This window comes from Lycium ferocissimum, chromosome 2, assembly GCF_029784015.1.
Source record: "Lycium ferocissimum isolate CSIRO_LF1 chromosome 2, AGI_CSIRO_Lferr_CH_V1, whole genome shotgun sequence".
Taxonomy (NCBI): Eukaryota; Viridiplantae; Streptophyta; class Magnoliopsida; order Solanales; family Solanaceae; genus Lycium; species Lycium ferocissimum.
This window is the reverse complement of record NC_081343.1, coordinates 67,168,659-67,184,669: the sequence shown is the minus strand read 5'-3', so window position 1 is coordinate 67,184,669 and position 16,011 is coordinate 67,168,659. Positions and strand designations below refer to the sequence as shown.

Genomic DNA, 16,011 nt, shown 5'->3' with positions numbered 1-16,011 from the left:
ATAATAACAAAATAAATGGTGACGAAGATATCGAAAAGGAGAAAGCTTGTAAGTGCATATAGATTATCTCTCCTAAGCCATCCCTTTTTTTTTTTGAAATTGTATTTTGATTTTTTGTTAGAGAAACTTTAAAAAGAATGAATTGTATCTTTCCAATTTTCTTGCAATTTAATATAATTTGAAAATTTACACTACAGAGAAGGAAAAAAAAGTTATATATGTTAATTTTTCTTTTAAATATTTTTTAAAGAAAACAAGTTTTATCCCTACCTGTATTTCATTAATGTAAAATTAAAGTTAGAGAAATATCAACTAATCCAAGGGGTTGAATTTGAAAAATAGTAGTGTTTCAAATTTTTTAAATTTAAAGGTTATCTTATTATTATAAAAATTATATTAAAATTTAATGAGATCTTTTTTTAAGGCCATTGGCTGTAATTTTTACTAGTTTATATTTATATTTCTAATCAAATATATCAATAAATTTGCCAAAATGATTGAAGAATAGCAACTTTAACCAATTATTGTACCAAGAGTAATTTAAGCCACCACATAAGATTTGATGTCAAATTTTTAGTAGTTTCCTATATGTTTGATATTATGTAGACGTCAAGGACTTCATGGCATTTTTTACACGACTTGACGTTCTTGGTGGTGGTATTTTACCAAAGAATAATGCATCCTTTCTGACTTTGTTAAATATTAGAAAAATTGAAATACTATCACAAAATAATTCATGGTTGCTAAAAAGAGATGCCGACATTTTGACAAAAGAGAATGAAACAAACAACAATTTATGGAGGAAAACTAAGAAGAAATTTGCATATTCTAAGAACCCTAATAAGAAGAGGAAGAAGGAGACTTTTGTAATGAAATGGGTTATAGGATTTTTCAATTCGGTTTTTAGGAATTTATTTGAAACAAGGTTTAGTTGGTGGCAGCTGCTTAAATGGGTTGGAATTAATTACTATTAGTTAATTAGCTGACTCAGACGAAATATGCAATTTCAATAAATGAACGGAAAAGCAGCTAGATTCAAATCCACCTTAACCACAAGTTTTAGTGGGCTAGAGTTAGGGCCCAATTCACATGGAGTGATGTGGCTGTGGCGTTTCTATACCAAGCATTATAGCCACTACTCTAATATCCTTAGCTTTGTCTTCATTAGCTTTGAATTTGCTGTCTTTTCCATTTGTAAAAAGTCACAATTTGATAGATATTTTTAATAATTACCCAACCATTTACCAACCTTTATTTATCGCACCATGTGGGAAAATATATTAAACTTTTCAGTTACATTACTATTCATTGTTAAATTTTCTTTTTTGATGACCACTATATAGTTTAATTAATTAAAACTTTATATTTTTTAGAAAGTCCCTAGAAATATTAATTTTGTTATAAATTGTCTATATGACCCATTTGTGACTTGTGACCATCATCCTCATATTTTGATAATTTACACAGGACTTGGGTTTCTTTTAAGTAATGAGTTCTCAATATAACTTAGTGTAAATTTTATTAGTAATAACACAATATGGTGCTAGTCAAACTAATTGTAAGAGTCTTAACTTCACTAGAATCATGAAATTCGAAGCTTCCTTTTTATGAATTAAGAAAAAAAAAATTATTCACTATTTGTCAAGATCTCTGAGATACTGAAAATTAATTTGTTTGTCTAATTTTTATTGAAGATGAAGAGTTTAATATCAAATGTTGAATAACTCGAAACCCTTTTCTTATCAGTTGGAATGCAAACAAATTAACATACACTTTGTCCTAATTTAATTCTTTTTATTTACTCAATGATTAGATTCATATTTTTAACAATTCTTATTTTTAAATATTTCCAATTGCTGACACTAATATGAATTTTATCATAATAATATAAATAGTAAGAACATTTTAAACAAAATAAGTTCTAATGGAAGATGGAAAAAGAATGATTGTAAAAGAGTTTTAAAAAGTTTTAAAAATGAACTACATTAAAGAGGGCAACTTAGTTTATCATATATTTTTTATATTAATAACTAATAATTAAATGAATCGTTATCAAAAAAATCAAAATAAAGAGTTACATTTTGTTTAAACTTTCTCCTTGAGGCAATGACGAAAAGAAAAAAAGGCATCATGAAAATTATCATTTTACAAAAATAATAAGGAAAAAGAGAGAAAAGGATACAAACGTAATCTCTTCTATTAATGTTTGCCTTATCTTTTTTCCTTGATTAATTTACCTAAAGTTCCCCTTTTATTTAACCCTTTTCCCTTTATTTTTTGTTAAAGAAAACTATTTGATACTTAGTTCTTTGTAAAAATTGATATCAGGTAATCACTTTTAAGGGGTGATTTACAAGAATGGCCTTGATCTTGAACTTTGACTTTTGATCTTGAAGGTTTGCCCATTAGACAAGTAGGAATTGAAAATTTGAGACCACTTTTTTTAAGGCCATTGGCTGTAATTTTTTGCTTTTAAGATTGCTAATCAAATATATAGCCAACATTGGTAAAATATTGAAGAATAGCCATAACTTTAAAAGATAGTGCTGACCCCCTTCTTCTTTTTTCCCACTTTTTCAAATTTCCAAACACTGTCCTAGAGTTTGAAATTTGTAGACGTCAAACTTCAGTATAGTTTACTCTGAAGTTGTCGTTCTTGAATTGAAATTTTGGAAAATAATAATGCACATTTTTGCCTCATAGTCTCATACTAAGCAAATTATTCTGAGAGCACATTCCAAATATACAGACTACAAATGCTACGTGCGTCTTTTGTGGGGCTTCTGTTACCAATTCCTAATGCACAGGGAAAAAACGTCTGCATCAAACTCTTTATTTCTTGCGCACAATTATCACACTTTTGTCTTTCAAACCTTCAAATGCTATGTTTTTAGGATAAACCAAAAACGAATTCTCTCGAACCTCGTGGCAGCTGCTCAGTCAGACATTAACTCTATTAGAATAGCTGACTCAGACGAGTTATATGCAAGAATTTCATCCAATGGGTTGCTGCCACGTGGGAGTGCAGCTAGATTCAAATCCACCTTAACCACAAGTTTTAGTGGGCTAGAGTTAGGGCCCAATTCACATGGAGTGATGTGGCTGTGAAATTCTAAAAAAAAAAAAAAATAAAAAAACACTACTCTAATATCCTTAGCTTTGTCTTCATTAGCTTTGAATTGCTGTCTTGATCAACTTAAAATGTTGAGTCACAATTTGATAGAGATGAACAATTAAAAGCTATTCATCCCCACCTTTTATCGCAATTGGCCTCAAAATGCTGATTTAACTTTTCACTCTCATTTGTTAGTTATTGGTAGCTTTGCGTATATCGATTGATGACCAGCATATATACAGTCTAGATAAACTCAAAACTTTACTAAATTACGAAAGTCCCCAGAAAGGTATTTTTGGTTAAATTGTCTATATGACCCAGGTTGTGACTTGTGACCATCATCCTCATTCCTCCAGTTTGTACACGTAGGACTTGGGTTTCTTTTAAGTCATGAGTTCTCATTTACCTTAGTGTAAATTTTATTAGTAATAACACAATATGATGCTCATTCAAACTAATTGTAAGTTAATATTACCTTCTTATATATAGATTATAGTGCTTGGGTTAAAAATAATAGGTATTAGAGTACTCGATAATGTCTAATTAATTAGGTCTATCATTGCATATGTAACTTTGGTAGCTGCGAGTACGAATGCGTATTCATTACCAGTAGTTTGAACTAAATATACAGAGATGACTTAAGGTGAGGCTGAAAAAATCATCACCTTAGGCTCCCAAAATACTAGCATACTATATTATTATGTATAACACATAATTTATAGAATTATTGTTAATAACAATTTTCAAATTTTTACTTTTTTTATTTGATTGAGGTTGTAGTTGTACAGATGAGTGAGTAAAGGTAAATTTTTCTCTCTTGTTAGTTGGTATATTACTAACCCGGAAAAAAATATTTACCTTCCTCTTTAATTCTAATTTTCCTTTTCTATGCTCATTTATTTCTTTTTCATGTTTTTGACGATTTTATTTTTTAATTGTATACATTTTATGAAACAAGTTAGAAGAGTTCTCTTAAGTGTGATTTTAGATCAGCAATTCTAATATATAACGTCAATTCTTTTTAGTTAAGATAGAACATATGTTCATACAGAGTTCAAATCATTGTCACAGATAACTCTAAACCTACACATTTTAAAATTCTGAATTTACCTTTGGGTTAGACATGCGCCATTGTTTTCTTATCTAAATCTTTAAGCTGACTTAATTATACTTCCTCTGTCTCATATTACTTGTTCATTTTTTTTGTTTACACGCCCTTTAAGAAATCATAAATAAAGGTGTATTTTTATTACATTACCTCTTATCACTCTCCAATGAGTTGTACTTTAATCAATATTAATTACTTTAAAAAGTAATTAATATCAAGGACAAAATAGGAAAAGTTTAATTAATTCTATCTTGATTTTGTAAATGGACAAGTAATGTGGGACGGATATTTTTAGCAATGTGGACAACTAATATGGGACGGAAGGAGTAATGTTTGGCTATCTTTATAGTTGCAGGCTAGGGCTGTCAATGGGACGCTTCGGTCGGTTATTCTTAAAAAATTATATCATCCCAATTCTTCGGTTATTTTACAATATATAACCAAAATTACATTTTTTAAAACCATCCCAATCATGTCGGTTTCTCTGCGGTATCGATATGGTTCGGTTAGTTTTTGATTGTTTTACTTTTAAAATGTCACCTCTCAAAATACACCAATATTAAAATGTAACAACCCAGACTCTTATAAAGCTATTTGTTGTATCGTCAAATAAAGCTTCTATTTGTTTCTTCGAAACATTTAATGTAAAAGGCTAAAAGCTATTAAAAAACTACATATAGTAACTAAATTGAAATATTAACTATCAAGTAGCAAGGTAATAAATTGAAGCATCTAGTTTCAAACTTTTGATAGGAGTGCAATAGTGAATAGAAAAACGTAAGTTTGGTCGTCAACTAATTGCTTGGTTACTTGGTATATGAGTATGAGACATCCTTTTGACACTAAATCCAATCCACTAAAGGCCCAAAGTTCATTGGCCAAAATTCCTTCTTATATTTGAAACGTAATATAAGATATATTCAACATATTCATTAATATATAAAATATATTTCATACATGTAAGACTATTCGGTTCAGTTCGGATTTTTTTTTGATTTTTTTATAAATTAAAAAGACCTCTCTAATTGGTCGGGACGCTTATAAGCTTAAATAAAATCCACAATTTTATTGAAAAAATCTTATAAATCGATTCGATATAATTAGGTTCGGAATGTTTTGCATATTTTGTTGGCACCCCGGCCCTAGTTGCAGTTTTCTGAGAAATAGGTTAGATGATTTTTGCTTGAAATACCGTGTGAGATATGTACTCTTGCCCATTTACATATTTAGACAAGTAATAGTATTTGAGTAAGATTTATAAATCATCATTTAAATATCTATACATTAATACTACCGTTAAAGCTTAGTCAAATCAACTATATCTAATGAAAAAAACATAAATCATTGTAACAGAATAACTAAAGTGAACATCTTGGTACGTATAGTACTAGTTAAGTAATTAATTCCTTTTTTGTTTTACAAAACTCGCTCATTCGAAGGAGTGCTGACAGTGCATATACTCCTATATATATCACAGGTGGAACTTGTCTACTTTAGCCACATGGAAGTTTCACGTATGAAACGTGGCAGCCTGTTCAATCATTCGTAATGACAATTGAAGCGTCCATGCATACTCATAAATATACAAATCGATGATAACCTTAGCTAGTTAGCTACAAGCTAGAGAATTGACGAGATTGATTCAGCCAGTACGCAATACGACAATATAATAATGTCAGGGGCGCAAGGAGCACAGCCAAAGGGAGATCTAACACCAACCACGTATGAATCAGTTGATCAGAAAGAGGAGAACAAGCCTCGAATGGATATCCATTCCCATGAAGATGAGCGTGGTATTCAGATTGATAAAGTTCAGGACAAGGTCAAAGATGCCGCCGGCTTAGGTGGCCCTGTTTTTGGTGCTGGCGAGGAAGAGAACAAGCAAGACTTAGGCGTTACCGGCACCGCCGACTAAAAGTAATCAACAATATTGTACCAACTCGTCCAGTTTTTAGTTTTATACAAGTCTCGTTCTATGTTTTTCCAATGCATCAATAATTACTATACTACAAGTAGTAGTAGTAGTAGTAAACTAGTAGTGAATTATATTGTATGGAAAGTTTGGTCTGTTTGGGGCTTGAAATAATCCAAAGTTAGGGGAAGAATAAGGAAACTCTTTTCACATTTATTATATGAATGATTAAGCAACGAGCCTATCCATTTCCCTGCGGAGCAAATAGGTGAACATAGCTCATTTCAATTTGAATGAAAGTGATTCTATGAAGATTTTTTTTGTATTACTTTTACATCTCTCGTTTATAAAAATAAAAATTTCTTGTGAAAAAAAATATTATATGACTAAAAAAATAATTAAAAGGGCTATAAAATCAATGAAGCTCGAGAGTATCTAGTATTTTTCATTCTTACATCAATTATGCGCGCGGTTGAATGGTCGAATGGTGAAGACTGTTATATTTAACAACAGTAGCAACAAGAAAACCTTTGATTTGTTGAAGCAGGAATGAGAACGATAACATGAAATTCATCAACCATGATACAACATTGATGGATAGTTTCAATGAGAATAATCAGTAATTAATGACAAAGCAGATGAGATTTAGATTCCTCTGACTGAGAGCAGGAAGAAGTGCGTAGCCGTGGAGAGAAATAAATAGATGAAATTATTGGGTCGAAAGTAGGCCATTCGAGTCGGAACCTGGGCCTTATCAGACAAACACACTCTGGGTTCGTAGGATTAAAATCCTTGTTTTTTTTTTTTTTTGCGCGGATTGTCCTTCATTTGTGGTGGTCTTTAATTTTTGTCCTTCAAATTGGTGGTCTTTAAGTTTTGTCCTTCGCCTAATATTCGAGGTTGTGGGTTCGAATTTAAATTTCGAGAAAAAAAACGCAATGCAGAACTATGTTCATTTAGGCAGAATTTTGCAAATTTTTCCATGCAGGCAGAAGGACAAAAGTTAAAGACCACCACTTTGAGGGACAAAATCCATGCAAGCAAAATTTTTGCCTTTGCAAATTCTGGCCATATGCAAATTTTGCCTCTGAGGCCCAAATTCTGCCTTAAGGCACTAAAGGACAAAAGTTAAAGACCACTATTTTGAGGGATAAAAATTAAAGACCACCCCCAGCAAAGAACAATTCTGCAAATTGCCCCTTAATTTTTGTCATTCGCCTAATATCCTAATTCTGGGTTCGAACACTAGCTCAGTTAAAAAAAAAGAAGGAATTTTCGCAAGACGGATGTTTGGATTCGCAAACTCTGCCTTTAGGCAAAAATTTTCTTTAACGCAGAGTTTTTGAAGGAAAAATTTTACCTTGCGAATTTTTTTAAAATTTTTGACTTAGTGAGAGCTCGAATCCGAAATCAAAAAAATTTTAGCGAAGGCCAAAAAATTAAAGACCACCCCTAGCGAAATGCAATCCTACAAATTGCCCATTAAATCTCTTGTGGCCCAATCTTATATTACTCCAGGTCCATTCGGATGGAAATTTCGATTGATATATGTAAAATTTTCACAAACAGCTACCTTTTAGTTAGCTACTTTTAACAATCTATAACTACATGTTCTACATTTACAATTCGTAGCTGGAGGACCCTATATTTAGCTAGTAGACGCGTCGACTTAAATATAGGATAAATATAACGGAAATACACACGCTGAGAAAACTAAAAGTGCTATATTTATGAAAACAAAATCTATTCCAATTTAAATTAAAATCAGTTTTTAATGATCCCTGATTCACGCAAATATCCTCCCATTCCATATCTGATCTCATATCTCATTCAAACAACTAACAAGATGTTATGTTAATATTAGTGGTTTAATAAGATTTGAAAAGTCTACTCTATATAAACTGATTTGACCTTTTGTTTTGGATTTATGTTTTAATAGTTGTATTTCGTATATATTTTGGCTATATTTTAGTTGCATTTTGACTGATTTGTTAGATATTACTTATCTTTAAGTTTCTTTTGTTAATTATATTTCATATATATTTTACATATATTGGGAGTGTATTTAGATGAAATTTTAACTTCGTAACACTTTGTACATTAAAAGTGGACTTATGGAATATATCTAAGTTATATTTGCTGTATATTTAGACTGTATTTAAATGGTTAAATATATTACAAAAAATTACAGTTATGGTGAAGAACAATAAACACGAATTAATTGAAGAAACATGTGAAAAAAATAAACAATACAAAATATACTTAAAATGCACATAAAATATAGATCTGGTTAAGTCACAGATCTATAATAACTGAATTAAAAAATACAAATGAACTAAACATACTGAAAATACAACATAAATATATAGGTTAAATACATGGTGAAACGTAAAAATCAATATAGAATCTTACCTTTTTTGGGAATTAGATTTGAATTATGAGTGAAATTAATGAGTAGTTAATTATAGATAAACAAGGAAGATGAACTATTGTAAAACTGATTCGAAATTGGAGGAAATTAAGGAATATTGAGCATAATGGCGTGTATTTAGAGGGATAGGAGAGAGACACGTTTTTTTTGTTGTTTAAATTTAGGGGTGTGGGAAGTTATCAGATGAGTGGTAAAAAAGTGGTAGCTATAGGAAGTAAATATGTTATATTTTAGCTACTAAATATAATTATTGTAAAGTTTAGTTATGTTCCATAAATAGGTAAAAATGTAAGCTATGCCAAGTAAATTTTAGTTGATATATTGATAAAAAATGATAATATATTTTGACATTGCCGTTCGTACGGCCTGTTCAAATAGATTATTCCAGCCAACGCCCTTTATTACTACTATATATAATGAGGAATTCCCATTTTTTATAGTCTTCACATAATTTTTTTGTCCCTTTTTATCCCTAATTGAAGTTTTTTATGACTTTTTAAATCTTCACATATTTTTGTAAATTTTAAAAACTTTAAGAGCTTTTTTCATGCCACTAAAATGATGATGTCATGATAAAGTTTTAGTGGCCCCACAAAGCTTACTCATACATATTTAAGTCTTTTATGTGGAAATATTATTAATTTGTTTTAAACAATATTTTTTCTTAAAAATTTATTATAGACATGTAAAGAAATATCATGTCATTCAAATTATATCTTAATATAGGATTAATTATTGAATTAAAATATTATTCGTATAAAATTATTTATTATTTATTGATGTTATTTGCTATTTATCATTTGTTATTTTAGATTTTTATTCGTCTGATTAAATTTAAGTCATTTTCATTTAATGCAATTTTGTGTCGTACATGCTGGCGAACACAAGTAGTTAACAAAGATTTCACTTAAAGTAGGATTAAGTTTTAAATTAAAATAATAAACAAATAACTTATATCATGGTTAGTTGCTTTAAAAATGTATAAAAAATGCAAATTGTAGCCCTTTCGTCTCAATCGAAATATGAATTCCGAAGTACGGCAGCTAATTAATCAAATTTTATATGCACACACTTTTAACATAAAATTTATTTAATAAATTACTATATTAAAAGATAAACTACAAAAATTTAATTTTATATAAATTATGAAAATGTTTGAAAAAATATTGTAGTTAAAGAAAATACAATTTGGTCCCCAAACAGTAATAATACTAGACAATTGCATTTTTTTTAAAACTTTTTTTAATATAAAAGTATTGTGCAAAATATCAGATGATCAATATTTTATACTATAATTTAGGAAAAAATATTTAAGTTCGACATAAAAATTTACTGCAATGTAAATTTCATAAAATAGTTCATTACATTAAGAAAATGAAGAATATGTTATATTTTAACATGCATCTTTTGGAAGTAAAACGAAAGCTTAAAGTAAAAATAATTTAATTTTATTAACTTTTCAGTATTTTTTGTGTGGTATAATATGAAAGGAACGTTTACAAAAGTATCTTTCAATATCAAGGTATTTATTAATTTATATGTATTTGTAAGTTAAGCTTTATTGATATCATCATAAAGCAATATTTTTGCATTAAATATTTTTGATATTAATTGGATAATGTAGTATCTTTTGGTAAAAAATAAGTTAGCCAATATGGTCCAATTCGAAGAAACAAATGAGATTAATTTAACATATAAAAGATTGATTTTTATCATCAGAGACTTTAACCTTAAAAAATTTCAGTAAGATAGAAATTAGAAGAGTTTTCAATTGTTGATTTTTTTTAAAAAAAATAATATATAAACTAAGAAATTGTTTTTAAAACTTTCAGATACGTTTTTGTACTTTAATTGTCTAGAAGTCTTTCGAAAAGTATCAAACTGATGTTACAAAAACAAAGAAGTAAGAGCAAGAAAAAATTTGAAAATATCTACAAAATGAATGTTAAGCACGGGCCAAGCGACACTAGTTGGTTAAGAAATATCAAGTTTGGGTACTACAAAAATAGTAACTCTCTCCGGATATCATTAATTGCACTGATCTAAGCTTGTCAAATTGTGTTATCTTGTATACTCCATTAGGGGAAAAAAGGATGAGATATTTGTTTTCTTACATCTATCAGTAAAAAATAGACTCCGCTAATCATTTATGGAGGACTCCCTAGTCCCTATCCCAAAATGTTTTACATCCATTTCTATATGAAAAATATTACTTTAGTTCATCTTTATTTTTTTTAATTTTTTTCTTACACTCTCGTCAAACTGGATGATTGGATAATGTAATAATATGAAATTTCCAAGCCGGACCACTGTGTTTTCTTGGATTCCTTGCTATTATGAATATTATATTTATGATGTCTTTAGTGTATCTTCGTGCATTGCACTGGAAAATAAAGTATAGTTCTAGTAGCAACTTTTTCTTAAAGAATTAAGACTCCAGAAATCATTAGCTTCTGCACCACCAAATCCATTTTACTCTTTCAATAGCCGTTGCTAATCATTATGCATGCTAAATTATTGCTAATGCACACCATAATGCTTAAAAGCTCATTTCAGATTTCCAAATTACACCATTGTCTAAACTACAAATACAAGATTTAGCAAAAAAATAATAATTGAACTCTCGATTGAAATCATTTAACTTAAAGATGAGCATATACACGGAAAAGAAAAAAAAACACATCAAAGTTCTTTGAATCTTTGATGGTTCATTACTATACAATACACATAGTTTAATAAATTACCTCTAGCTAGAAATATGTTGACAATTCTAAGTGTGAATTTTACGTCTCGTAGTTATAAATCTGTGTAAATGGCTGGCTCACCTAGGACCAGACAGCTCCATGGCTTGGACAAGCAACAAAGAATCATCCGTGAGATCTGAAAATCTCTCGGATGAGGATAGTTCTTTCGTTTTGTACTTGTTACTACTACCATCAAATTTCTGGGATGCTTCCCACCTCTCTGCAAGTCCATCACCTTCAAGCATTCGGACGATTTCAGACATTTTTGGTCTGTGGCCTGGAAGATATTGTGTGCATAGCAGAGCAACTTGAACCATTTCTTCTAGCTCAATTTGATCATAGTTGATTTTCAAATCTTTATCAACAAGGACATCAAGTTTCTTCTCTTGGTGAATTTTCCTAACCTGATATAAATGTTCACCAAAGGTTATACTAGGGGAATGACCTATAAAAGAAAAAATGATATGCAATTACGAGCGTTAAATTATAAGCCCCCCTATTTCATTTTAAATAGTAGTGTTTGATTTGACACGGAATTTAAGGCCAAATGTCTTTCATGTACCAAAAGTATCGTTCGAACTTCTGGTCTTGAACATGGCATAACATATCTCTGATTATAAGCTAATACCATTAAGGGTAAAATAGAAAGTTTAAAGTTAAAAAGTTTCCAAATATAGAAAGGTTAACTTATTTGAGGCTTGACAAATTGATATTAACTTACCCAATCAAGCATTACTCCCTTCTGGTTAGCTGCTTTTCCAAATTCTATAGCTCTCATTCCTGTGATCAGCTCAAGAAGAAGGATCCCAAATCCAAACACATCTGTTTTCTCAGATGATTGGCCCGTTGACAGGTATTCAGGGGCTATATGCCCCACAGTTCCGCGCACAGCCGTTGTGACATGTGTATCCTGGTGATCCAAAAGCTTTGCCAGACCAAAATCTCCCACAACCGCCTCACAATAGTCATCGAGCAATATATTTGCAGCCTTAACATCCCTATGGATTATCTTTGGATCACATTGTTCGTGAAGATACAACAGTCCTCGAGCAGCTCCTAGAGCAATTCGTTTCCTTGTTCCCCAGTCCAACACAGGTTTCGCTATAGAAAGTAACAAGGGCTCACTATTTCAGCACAAGACAAATAAGAAATATGATATGCCACTTGTTAATTTCGTACATTTTTTTTTACCTCTGAGACGAGAAGCTACACTACCATTGGACATATAAGGGTAAACCAAAAGCTTCTCCGACTGTGTCATGCAAAATCCGTAGAGCCTGAGGAGGTTACGGTGCACTGCTAAGCTTATCATTTCGACTTCTGTCTGGAATTGTTTCTCACCACCTATTGTACTGCCATCATTTAGCCTCTTTACAGCCACAGGAGTTCCATCTGGGAGTTGACCTTTATAAACATGCCCAAAACCACCTTTTCCCAAAATGTTTTTGCTGCTGAAGTTCTTGGTTGCAATCTGGAGATCCTTGAACTGAAATCTTCTCAAATTCCCAAGGGAAACTTCTTCATGGTGCCGGTCTAAAAATAGCAAATTATGGAAATGAGTATGAAGCGATGATCATAAATTTCATAAGATTATTGAGCTAAAGTTTACCAACCTTTAACATCAAAAAAGGCTTGTTGGTTGTGTCTATGCCTTGACCACAGAAAGAGTCCAATTCCAAGAACGAGCAAAGAAATACAACCAAGACTCGAGCCAAATACAAGTGCGATTTTGTGACTTTTTTGCTTCCCAGAAGGCGAAGCTGGATAACACGGATCAATAAGGTGACGATAAACATAAGAATAAGAAAACTCAGAAATTACAGGCTGGATAAAATGGTTAGATTTGGAAAATGACATTCTATAATGCATACTTTCTGAGCTGTTCAATGTCATTGACATAGGCAGCAATTGCATTCCATAGCAGTCTGGCTCAGACCCCGTCTCGCAGATCAATGGATTTCCAACAATGCTACAATGAAAGCACAACGAGAGAACATATATTATTTTCAACATGAAAGTTTAAAAGGACATGAAGCAATTGATCCATGAATAAACTGTTTATTAGCTTACTTGAATTTCTTAGCAGGGAACCTAGGTACTGGTCCACTCAAGTTATTGAAGGACAAGTCCCTGAATCAAAAGGTCGAATACCAAAATCAATCTAAAGTATTGAAGCAATGGACATTACAATGAGGGCAAAAAGGAACAGTTAAGTAGAGTAATAAGGATTTACACAAGAGTGAGCTGTGACATGTTGGCCAATGAGGCTGGAATTTCTCCTGATAGACTGTTATTGTTGAGCCTCCTGAACCAGTTAATAAGATGCATCTTAGATTAGAACTTAAATTGAAAAAAATAAAAGCAAAGTGGCTGCCTATTTCAGAATACTTACATGTACTTGAGGTTATTTAAGTGTCCCAAAGAAAGAGGAATATCACCAGTGAAGAAGTTATCAGAAAGATCAAGAGTCTGAAGCTTTGAGAGCCTTCCAATCTCTTTTGGGATTGGTCCTGTTATGTTGTTATTCTGCAGCAATCTGTCAACAAAAAAATGTTTAATCATGTGGAAGAAAGTACCATTTAAACAATCAAGAAAGCTTGAAATCACTTATTTTAACACTCACATAATCTGAAGATTTGTCAAATTGCCAATGCTAGGTGAAAGAGCACCAGATAGATTCTGGCTTGGTGACCCTCTGCATGATACAGAAAAACAAATTCAACCTCTAAATTACAAAGACACGCACACATAAAAAATCATCTTTATACTTACAGGCCAATAACCAAACTCTCAGGAGAGCAAGTGACCATAGCCCAACTACATGGATCAACAGAAGTGCTATCCCAGTTATCAAGAACCCCATGAGGATCCTTCAAAGCAACTTTTATGGCCATTAAAGCTTGAACTGAAAGAAAAAAGAAAAAAAAGAGAGGGGCAAAAGCATTAAACCAAGTAATATGGAGTATATATTATTCAGAATTTTATCATCAGGAAGACTAATTACCTTCAAAATTGACACCTTTGGGAGAAAGCAATCCAGCTGCAGAGCTCCAAAGGGCCAAAAATGCCACATACAAGAATGCAGCTTTTATCTCTCTTCTTTTTTCCATTAAATTTGAATCCACAGAAAGCAAGAAAGAAACAGAAACTCAATAATCAGGCCTTGATGAATATACAGAAGCTATGCAGAGAGACAAACCCCCCAATTGGATTTTCCTCTAGGGGTAATCTAATAGTAGTAGTGTTTAGATTGAGAACAAAACTATAGAGTTGCTTTTGTATACCAGAAAATCATTTTACTACTGTCATGTCAGTCCTTAGGAAAAAAGCAGTCTTTGTAAAAAGGAGAATTAGCATGCCTGTCACTGGGACAGACCTTTGTAAAGAAAATAATATTTTAAATTTTGTAAACATTAGTATTAATAAAGTAGAATACTATTACCATTAGTCTTAATATTTTTTTAAGCTGAGATATGGAAATCTGATTGCTGCTATCTTAATCAAGCACTTTGTCTTGAAGTATAGACACAGAAATGACAAGTTTCTAATGGACCTCTACTTTTAAGCCTAAATCAAAATCACTCTTGAAGACAAATAAAAAAAGCATATTAGTGTAAGGGGTTGTTATAATAAGACCAAAAATCCCTCATGGGTGAGTCAGTCACTAGCTAACTTATGGCTTAGAAATAAGTTATTTTTGTCATTATCATTGTAGCTTTATTATGTGTAATAATATTTTATAAAAAAAATTGGAACAAACATTTGTGATGTGTAAGAGTGCAAGTAATGGCTATGGGAGTTGGATTTGCAAGGGAATCCAACATTCCCTGAGTTTGGCCATTCAACAAAATCCCAAAAATTATCTGTTTTAAAATTCTATGTTTTAAAAACAGCCTAAGAATGTGGGAATCTCAAGAAAATTAGGCTCGAGATTGATAATGGTTTTGGTGAACTGACTAGTCGCATAGGCCAGGGACCAAAGACCACGCCCATGATGAGGGGCATCTTTGTTGGCCGTGAAACAAATTTTTAATTATTTACAGAATAAATCATTTTTACAATAATAATGTAATTTAACATGTTATAACACGTTGCCTGTTTTAACTTTGAAATGAGGTAAAATACATAGATAGTCTCTTAGATTTGTCAAGAATTTTATTTAGATGCTCAAACTATTGCCTGTTCCTATTAAATACTCCTAACTCAAAATTTTGAAGAAGCTTTTGCGCGTGTTCACAAGTGCCCATTACATTGCAAGTTAATGGCTGAAAATAGGTCACCTCCTTTAAATATACGCCTTAGCTTTATTAAGTGTAAAAACTTCACGCATGTTCCAATTAATGCTACTGTGTATAATTAAAGGAGAACACATGCAGATTTTTTTTCAAAATATGAGGCAGAAGTGTCTAATATGAACATTTTATCATGTATGTAGGTGCTCAATTGAATACGATATAGTTCGAGTGTCTAAATGAAGTTTATTGACAAATTTAAGGGGTTGTTGATGTATTCGATCAACCTTAAAATAATTAGTTTGATTTATTATGGACAGTTATATATAGTTATTTTTAAAATTATATATTAAACTTATATATTTTTAACCACACAAAATTACTACTAGTACCTATATGATTGATTGCTTGGGCAAGAGGGGCATGATGGATGTACTTTAATCGATTCCACCAGCAAGTACCACACTAT

The 16,011-nt window shown here is 31.2% G+C and overlaps 2 protein-coding genes across 3 annotated transcripts; one reads left to right on the top strand and one right to left on the bottom strand.

Annotated features, from left to right (window-relative positions):
- The first annotated feature begins 5,814 nt into the window (after positions 1–5,814).
- On the top strand, positions 5,815–6,172 carry LOC132048348 (uncharacterized). Its single transcript, XM_059439256.1, has one exon. It carries the CDS (start codon positions 5,896–5,898, stop codon positions 6,136–6,138), a length of 243 nt encoding a protein of 80 aa, XP_059295239.1. The 5' UTR covers positions 5,815–5,895; the 3' UTR covers positions 6,139–6,172.
- Positions 6,173–11,178: 5,006 nt separating this feature from the next.
- Positions 11,179–14,826, bottom strand: LOC132046975 (protein NSP-INTERACTING KINASE 1-like). 2 transcript variants are annotated; one of them, XM_059437834.1, is made up of 11 exons: positions 14,315–14,826; positions 14,083–14,215; positions 13,934–14,005; positions 13,703–13,846; positions 13,544–13,615; positions 13,381–13,440; positions 13,182–13,279; positions 12,924–13,070; positions 12,526–12,843; positions 12,032–12,411; positions 11,179–11,714 (listed from the first exon to the last, which is right to left on the bottom strand). In XM_059437834.1, exons 1-11 carry the CDS (start codon positions 14,418–14,420, stop codon positions 11,388–11,390), a joined length of 1,857 nt encoding a protein of 618 aa, XP_059293817.1. In that variant the 5' UTR covers positions 14,421–14,826; the 3' UTR covers positions 11,179–11,387. The 2 variants fall into 2 exon arrangements, with proteins under 2 accessions (XP_059293817.1, XP_059293816.1); XM_059437833.1 differs by having other exon boundaries at positions 12,502–12,843; positions 14,315–14,815.
- Positions 14,827–16,011: the final 1,185 nt, after the last annotated feature.

Excerpts from the sequence above, each read along its gene's own strand:
- LOC132046975 (XM_059437833.1), bottom strand. The coding sequence starts at position 14,420 with ATGGAAAAAAGAAGAGAGATAAAAGCTGCATTCTTGTATGTGGCATTT. Across the intron at positions 14,216-14,314 it reads CAAAGGTGTCAATTTTGAAG|TTCAAGCTTTAATGGCCATA; the intron begins GTAATTAGTCTT and ends TTTTTCTTTCAG. Across the intron at positions 13,071-13,181 it reads GACATTGAACAGCTCAGAAA|CTTCGCCTTCTGGGAAGCAA; the intron begins GTATGCATTATA and ends CGTGTTATCCAG.
- LOC132048348 (XM_059439256.1), top strand. The coding sequence starts at position 5,896 with ATGTCAGGGGCGCAAGGAGCACAGCCAAAGGGAGATCTAACACCAACC.